This window comes from Bubalus kerabau, chromosome X (assembly GCF_029407905.1).
Source record: "Bubalus kerabau isolate K-KA32 ecotype Philippines breed swamp buffalo chromosome X, PCC_UOA_SB_1v2, whole genome shotgun sequence".
NCBI lineage: Eukaryota > Metazoa > Chordata > Mammalia > Artiodactyla > Bovidae > Bubalus > Bubalus kerabau.
Window position 1 is genome coordinate 67,701,114 of NC_073647.1, and position 8,489 is coordinate 67,709,602.

Below are 8,489 nucleotides of genomic sequence, written 5' to 3' on the forward strand. Positions count from 1 at the left end.
CTAGCAGTCACTTTCTAGCTTATGTGCTTATAAACAGAAAAGCAGATTTAGTGGGTCTGGGTTAGAGCCCAGGTCTCTGCTTATTTTATAGGAGAAACCCTGACACCTGAAATATTTAAATTTTACTGTTGAATTTGGGGAAACAGTACCTCTCCCAAACCCTTTGGAATTGCAAATTATACTTTCTAGAGATGTGAACACACTGAAGCTTATGTAGTTCATCAGACAGACTGGGTTCATGATTGGGTTACAATTCTGAGAAATTATTAACCACTGTCTGTGTTTCCAGAGTGAATACAATCAATAAAACAAAATTTTAGATTTTTACAAACAAGTTTAATAGTAATTTAATGACTTACAAAGTATTTCCGCATGTTTCTTGTTGGTGTAGGTTGGGGCAGATGGGCAATATCCTAGCTTGAGCTTAAGTCATAATTTCCTCTTATACATACTGAGCAAGTTAGAGGAATTGGTAAGGCAAGCCTGCCAGAAGCCTCTGGGAGAGAACTCACCCTAAGACAAGTATTGGGGAATTACAACCATAGTTATCCTTGGAAATCATTTGAAAGAGGGGGGTTCCAATTCTAGGCACATAGCATTGTGTCTGGCTCACAAATTTTTCTCCAAGCCCAGGTGAACTCATGTTTGCGTCCAATGGAGAAAAGGGAGGCTTTTGGGAGAAAAGGACTATTTTGCTCAGAATTCTATAAGACTTAAGAGGTTTTAAGCAGCACTGGAATGGTATCCACATGGATAGGTGTAATATTAAAGCTAGAGAAGGGGCATCCTTCATATATCTTAAGAGACAGGGTTCATTCAGCTTTGGTCCTGAAGGGACTCCAGAGCAATCAGTAAAGCTATGCACCTGGAGAACTCTGGTGCCTCAGCTGTGACGGGGGCCACGGAAGGAGCAGGATCCAGGAGAAGGGGCAGCTATAGCCAGTAGACATGGCAGTATCCAGGAAAGAACAGCAGGACAGGAGGAGTATGTAGCACTTATCTGGCATCACACAGGATTTGTGAGTGCAAACAAGACCTTTGGGTACCATCCCCAGTATCTGAAGGCAATCTATAGGGGATGGGTCCAGCCTGTGCCAGTAGAGGAAAAAATATAGCTCACATGACCTTCACCTCACTTGGTTCCACCGAGGCCCCGTAATAAATAAACCATAAATAATAAATCATCTTATTCCTATTTAAGTAGGAAAACAATACCCTTAAACAAATGTGAGTACAGTACCTGGTTTACATTTCTGTCTAAGAGATTCAGGAAAAAAACATGGGATTTACTTTTCTTTTTTAAAGTTCTGAAAAGTATTTATTAAGTGCCACATTATAAGCTGATTGACAAATTATTTCATTGCTTTACAATTTTTCCCATTGTATTGTCTTTTTTTAGTAACACATGTAAAATGTGTTCATCTTGAGAAAATGAGAAATTCAGATGAACCAAAAATGAAAAACAAAACAAACCACCTGTTATCCTGCCACACAGATAGTCACTGTTAAACCTCTGCAGTATATACTTTGAGTTTTTTCTTTGCATATTAATATATAAATATACACTTTTTACAAAAATGGGATACTACATATACTTTATGAAAATTGCCTTTTTCCACTCCACAATATATACTGTGCATCTTTCCATGCAAATGGAGAAGAAAGAGGATGTCTTGCAGATGGGGGTGAGACGCCATTTTATGCCAGTTACAAGAGAAATACCTCAAAACCACACAAAAAGTTCAGATTAGGAAGACGTTGTAAGGTATGTAAGAAAAAGCAACGTTCAAGTGATAATACATCAGGCAAAACAAAATTCAAAGCCAAACACATTAAATAGGATAAGGACGGTTCCGCCTGGCCTTCCAGTGCATGATCATCAGTTTGTTTCGTACTCGCTTCATCTCTTCCATCTCCTCTGCTACCTTTATCATCTCCTCGTTGCTTAAATTTCTGCCGTGTATGTCCCCTCTAAATTGCGGGCGGGAGCGGGCCAGCCTTTCCTTAAAGCTTCCCTCTTCTAGCTTGTGTTTGCCCACTCCGCAAGGAGGCTGCTCCATGGGAGGGCGCGCCTCAAAAAGGTCCTTCCTCGACAGGCGCTCCTGAGGAGGGCGCTCCTCGGACTCGAGCATCTCGGGAAGAAGCTCAGGAAGGAATTCGTCGGGAAAGAACTCCTCCTCCGAGGACACCTCCTCCGAAGACTGCTCCTCCGGAGACGACTTTTCGGGAGACGGCTCCACAGAAGGCCGCTCTTCATCCGCCTTGGGCGAGCTCTGTGGCTGCTCCTCGGGCTCTTTGCAGGCTTTTTCCATGTTCAGGATGGTCTTTTTTAAAGCACGGTGATACAGAGGAGACAAGAAAGACAGAGGCGAGTCAGAATACGCGCTGCCTGGACTAAGACCCCGCCCACGAGTTCCAATACCTGCCTCTTCCCCAGTCTGGGCCCGGGTCCATCAACCTACGCTGACGGAGGGGCTCTCCGGCCCCCGGGACCCCGCCGCGTTTGGTCCCCTCTCACCCCCGCCACCTTGTCGCCCCCTCCTTCCGAAAGCCCACCATTTTCCCGGCAGGCCTTGCCACACAGGCCTCTCCCGCAGGGACCGGGGCGGAGCGGGGCGGAGCGGGCCGGCGGTGCCGTGGACCCGGCTCCCTCCAGCAACCTCCCTCGCACCCCATCCCGGCCCACTGCCCACCCCTTCCCCTATCTGGACCTCTCCCGGCGGCTGGTTCCGAGGCGGCCTCTCCTCCAGGTGCCCCGCTGTGACCTGCCGAGCTGCAGACAGACGCCGAGACAGGGTAGGGGGCGGGGAGGAGGGAAAAACTGACACACGCCCCCTTTCTGGGCAACGGTCGCCGCCTCCCCACCCCGTATCCCCCTGCCCCCACCCCGCTCCATCTGAAAGCTTCGTCCTCCCCACCCCCCACCCCGCCCCTACCCAGTAACGCTCGTCATTTCTATTCAGGCGGGAAGTGAAAGCGAAGGTCTGCTTAGAAACTATTTCTCAATGCCCCTGTTGTCTTCCACCGGGGGATCCACTCACCTCCCCAGCCCACTCCCTAGACCACCATTTTTTGTACCGAAATGGGGGCGCGGGGGCGGGGTTTTGCAGGGAGAACGCCTGGACTCAGTGCCATCCCAACCCCAAAGGTTACTGGGCAGCACCAACACTCACACCGATTTAAGAGGGCGAAGGGGACTTACTTTCTTCTGCTTTTCCCCTCGTCCAAAGGGCGATAGGCATATGGTGTCTGGACAGGCAAAAAGGACCAGGACGAGAAGGACTTGGGCAGACACGGGCTCTGGTCACGTGAGGGCCGCGCGTCACCGCCGAGCTCAGATCCCCAGTTACCACTCTGACCGGCGGCCGCGCTGCCGCAACCAGCCGGTATTTCTTGACCCCCGACACACTAGACATCGTCACTCACCTCTCTTTTGTTTATGTGTGCCTTTTCTTGGTTATCAGAGACGGTCAGCATCCAGTCTTGAGGGTTATTGCCTCTTCCTCTCTCTCTTCCCTTGATAACACCTCTCTCCCTCATTCTCCTGTCATCAGCTACCAAGGCCCATTATTTCCCTAACAGTTCAGATCCTGCACTGAAACTGGACTGTTTCTCTTTAATGAGTCACTATCATATGCCACCTCTTCCAGTTTTAATCCACATCCATAACTCAATCATGTCCGTTTAGGTGCTATCAAAATGACTCTCATGTCTTGTCATTTTCGTGGACAATAAGCTTTCACTTTTCCGTGACTTCAGGATTTTTTGAGTCTCTAGACCTAAATCACAAACAGAAGCGCCAGTCTAAATTGGTAATCATTCAATTCTAGAACTCTAGAATAAAGTAAAGTTTGTAAAAAACGTGAATCTAAAAAGACTGAGTACTTTGATTTTCATAAGTCAGAATGCACATTCATGCATCTAAGTACAAATAGTTTGAAAACATTGATTATCTGAAATGGGAGCATTTTTGATAGAGAACATGGCATTATTAATGGGGTTCCCTTGTAGCTTAGTCGGTAAAGAATCTGCCTGCAGTGCTGGAGATATGGGTTCAATCCCTGGGTTGGGAAGATCTCCTGGAGAAGGAAATGGCAACCCACTCCAGTATCCTTGCCTGGGGTTCCTTTGAGAGGATAAGGTGAAGAGGGTTCTGCCATGGTGACAACCATTTGGTACAAAGAAATGTGGTCTGCTACTTGGCGCATATGGGGGGAGGGAAGGTGATGATGATGAAATAATTCTTCCCATGGATTTGATTTGATACTGCTGATTTAGGGTCCCGTAAGAGTTTAGTCTAAGGAACTCCGTTTTGAAAGTGAGATGCCTCAGGTTCTGGGAGGTTACAAATTGTTCCCATGGAAACAGATAATAGTGAGTAGCAGTGGTTCAGTCACTCAATCATTTCGTGTTTGACTCTCTTGTGACCACATGGCCTGTAGTCCTCCAGGCTCCTCTGTGCATGGGATTCTCCAGGCAAGAATACTGGAGTGGATTGCCATTTCCTTCTCCAGATCTTTCTGACCCAGGGACCCGTCTCCTGCATTGGCAGGTGAATCCTTTACCATTGAGCCACCAAGGAAGCCCAGTGAGTGGCAGAGATGGGATTTAAACCGTGGTAATGTGACATGAGACACTGAACCTTTAACAACTTTGTAAAACTGCTACTGGGCAGTGGGCTGTAGCCATTTTTACTCGCAGTCAAGGTGGACAACAGAGGCCTTTTCAGGGAGCAGGAGCTGAAGGTCCCAGAAGGCAGGCAGAGCAGCCATGCAGGCCAAGGGGGAAGACTGTCAGCCCCTGCCAGCTGCTGCCATGACAACAGTCTCCAGGGGCGTGGCCTTTCTCTGGGAGCTCTGAGGAAGCCCTGGGTAGGTCTCTGGTTCAGGGATTCCTGCTCCCTGGTGAGACTGCACTTGTGTGGCAGATACAGAGTCCCCCTCGCCCTTGCCTGCAGAGCCCCTCTCCAGCACAGACTCCATGGAGGTCTGGTTTGCCTTTGTAGGGCCCATCTGTCTGGAGATGGTCTTGAGGAATTCTGCGCTCTCCAGCCCAGAGGTTCCCCCTGCTGCTACCGCCTCTGCATTCCTTCCTAATGACACCCATATCAGTACTTGGATCTCAAGACTTGCTTCCTGGGACTGTAGCAGGCCCCATCCAGCCTGGGGCTCCCAGGCCTGGCTCCCCTACTCCCGCCCCAGGGGGAATAGCCAGGTGGGAAGTGCAGTGACAGGAGCCCCCTCTCTTCTGCTTCTGGCCTCGTCCTAACTGAACCGGGACACACATACACACACCCACACACACTGCAGATGTCCAGAGAAATGAGGAAGGGACATACACAGACACACACACCCTTGCAGATGCCCAGAGAAAGAAGGAAGGGACTCTGAGGAAAGGTAGGGTGGCACCTCAGTTTTCTGGGAGACACTCAGGGGGAGGGAAGGCAGGTGCGGACCTGGACTGAAGGACGCAGTAGCGGGCTCTTGGCTGGGCAAGGCTTGGGCTGTCATTGGCTGAAGGGCTGTGGAGGCTGGGTGCCTTCTACCCTTCTCCATGCCTTTGTGTCCTCCTCCTTCTCCCTGAAACATGGGCTCAGGGGCTGTGGTAGAACAATGAACACGGTCCCTTCCAGATCCAGGATGCTCTGAGTCCACACTATCCACCAGAGTGGAGTGAGAAGGGATCTTTCTTAGGAACACCATTTGGCCTGACTGGGGGCCTTTCCAGACTGGTGGCTGCTGCCTTTCCCAGAATCCAGATGAACTTAGAGCACAGAACTCTTCCCTCCTGAGCCCCAGCATTCTCACAGCCTTACTCACTCTTGGCCTCTTGGACTCTTGAAAGGGTCCAAATCAACCCTAGTTTTTTGAGGTCTGGGTGATAGAGGTAGGGACAGAGGCATGGTAGGCTATGTAATTTGTGGCGCCCAGTGTAAAATGACAGTACAAGTCCGTTTGTTCAAAAAGTAAGGAAAAAAGTGCTATTAAAGGTATTAAAATATAAAGCTTTTCCCCTGTAGTCCCCCTTTTGACGTTTTTTAAATAGACTTCATTTTTTTAGAAGTTTTTGATTTACAGAGAAATTAAGAAGATACTATAGAGAATTCCCAAATACTCTATACCAAGGAGCATCTTGTGCTTAGTCACTCAGTGGTGTCTGACTCTTTCTGACCCATGGACTGTAGCCCACCAGTCTCCTCTGTCCATGGGATTCTCCAGGCAAGAATACTGGAGTGGGTGGCCATTTCCTTCTCCAGGGGATCTTCCCCTCCCAGGGATTGGACCCAGGTCTCCCACATTGCAGGAGGATTCTTTACCGACTGAGCCACCAGGGAAGCCACTTTATACATTAATATAATACATTTGCTGTAATTAATGAACCAGCATTGATACATTGTCATTAACTAAAGTCTTGCCTGGAGAATCCCAGGGACGGTAGGGCCTGGTGGGCTGCCGTCTATGGGGTCGCACAGAGTCGGACACGACTGAAGCGACTTAGCAGCAGCATACTTTATTCAAAGTTAGTTAATTTTTGTTTTTTTGGTTTTTTTTTAGATAATGCCCCTTTTTTACTCCTGGATCCTATCCAGAATACTTTGAGTTGTCATGTCCTTAGGCTCCTCTTAGCTGTGACAGTTTCTCAGACTTTTACTGACTTTGATGATTTTTATAATTATAAGCCAGGTATTTGTAGAATGACTGTCCATTTGAGATTTGTCTCATGTATTTCTCTTGGTTAAACTGGGATTATGGGTGTGGAGAGGAAGATCACAGGATAAAGTGCCATTTCATCACATCATATCATAGCTACATGCTATTGATATCATTTATGATCATTGATGTTGACCTTGACATTGTGCTTTTTATTTATTATTTAATGTTATTCCAAGTAAAGTTGAAAATTTTAACTATTACCATAAATTTTATAGCCTGTATTCTACAATATCAGTGTTAAATGCAAATACATGAGCGCTTGACTCATATTCAAAATCACCAAAATTGCGTAATTCACATTTTGTAGCTCATACATGCATATTTATTTACTTCTTAACATAACTGTGGAAACGTTGCACAAAACTCGCTCAACTGTTTTTATGTTACTTTTTGGTACACGCACATGTGCACATTCTAGACATGTAAAATGCAATTGCAACTGCTCGTTGTTCTATCTTTTCTTTGTCATCATTTTCAACAGTAAGTGGTTGGCAAATACAAGGAGGTAACATATGTCCTTGATGGCTCAGTGGGTAAGGAATCTGCCTGCAATGCAGGAGCCACAGGAGATGCGGGTTCAGTCCCTGGGTCAGGAAGATCCCCTGGTGGGGGAAACGGCAACCCACTCCAGTATTCTTGCCTGGAGAATCCTGTAGACAGAGGAGCCCGGAGGCTACAGTCCAAAGGGTGGCAAAGAGTCATACACGACTGAGCACTAAGCACACACGCACAATGTATGTCAGAAAGGATATGGTTGGATTTCTTGGTCATTTGTGTTTCTTGGAATGGGACTATGTGTTGCAAGTAAGTTCTGGGTGGAATCAAGAGGGTGGCCTCTCCAGGCTCTCAGCAGTCATAAAAGTAACCAGATTACCAGCTTCTTGCTTTGAGTCTTGCTAAGCTCCCATTCAAGGCTCCATTGGAATTTGGTGCTCATGGGGCGCAGGGGATGCAACGTGCAAACTGAACAGCAAAAATGACAGACACACATACTGTGTATTTCCTCTCCTATCCTTTTGCCAATACTATGCTGTCTTGGTTACTAGAGCTTTATAGGAAAGCTTAAAGTCAGTTATTGCCAGTCTTCTGATATTCTTTTTCAAGGTTGCTTTGACTGCTACAGATTCTGTGCATTTGCTTACAGATTTTAGGATCAGCCTGTCAATTTTCACACATACACAAAAGCCAGCTGGGAACTTAATTGGAATTATACTGAGTATACAGATCTGGGGAGAATTGCCACTTTGACAGTATTGAGTTCTCTGAAACATGAACATGGTATACTTTGTCATTTGTTAGGTCTTCTGTGATTACTCTCAGCAGTATATTGTAGTTTTCAGTGTGTAAGTCTTCATGTATTTCCTAAAATTTATCCCTACTGACCACTCTTTTTGATATACCATCGCAAATGGTATTTAAGTTTTTCATCTTCTAATTGACTGTTTCCAGTATTTAAGATATATACTGGATTCATATATAGCTACCTTTTCTCCTGAGATGGTTGCCAAAATGCAGAGACAGTTTGGAGGAAATAGAAAAATGGCTTTATCTTTGCCTGGCAAAGGGGAATACACAGCAGGCTAGTGCCTCAAGAACTATGTCCCCTCTCTCTAGGGGACTGGAGAGATTTTTATATTCCAATGAAAGTCTTGCTTTTTTTTTTTTTCTTTGCAAAGTTTCAAAACAGCCACAGCTGGTACCAGGCAACTCAGCAAGTGTTTTTGTTTTACAGTTTGGTAAAATAAACTGAAATTTTACTGTTACAGTAAAAACCAA

The 8,489-nt window shown here is 46.5% G+C and overlaps 1 protein-coding gene across 3 annotated transcripts; it reads right to left on the minus strand.

Annotated features, from left to right (window-relative positions):
* Positions 1–369: 369 nt before the first annotated feature.
* Positions 370–4,045, minus strand: TCEAL1 (transcription elongation factor A like 1). 3 transcript variants are annotated; one of them, XM_055563213.1, is made up of 3 exons: positions 3,203–3,300; positions 2,712–2,773; positions 370–2,324 (listed from the first exon to the last, which is right to left on the minus strand). In XM_055563213.1, exons 1-3 carry the CDS (start codon positions 3,240–3,242, stop codon positions 1,833–1,835), a joined length of 594 nt encoding a protein of 197 aa, XP_055419188.1. In that variant the 5' UTR covers positions 3,243–3,300; the 3' UTR covers positions 370–1,832. The 3 variants fall into 3 exon arrangements, with proteins under 3 accessions (XP_055419188.1, XP_055419186.1, XP_055419189.1); XM_055563211.1 differs by lacking the exons at positions 2,712–2,773; positions 3,203–3,300 and adding an exon at positions 3,427–4,045; XM_055563214.1 differs by lacking the exon at positions 2,712–2,773 and having other exon boundaries at positions 3,203–3,356.
* Between the last annotated feature and the right edge of the window lie 4,444 nt (positions 4,046–8,489).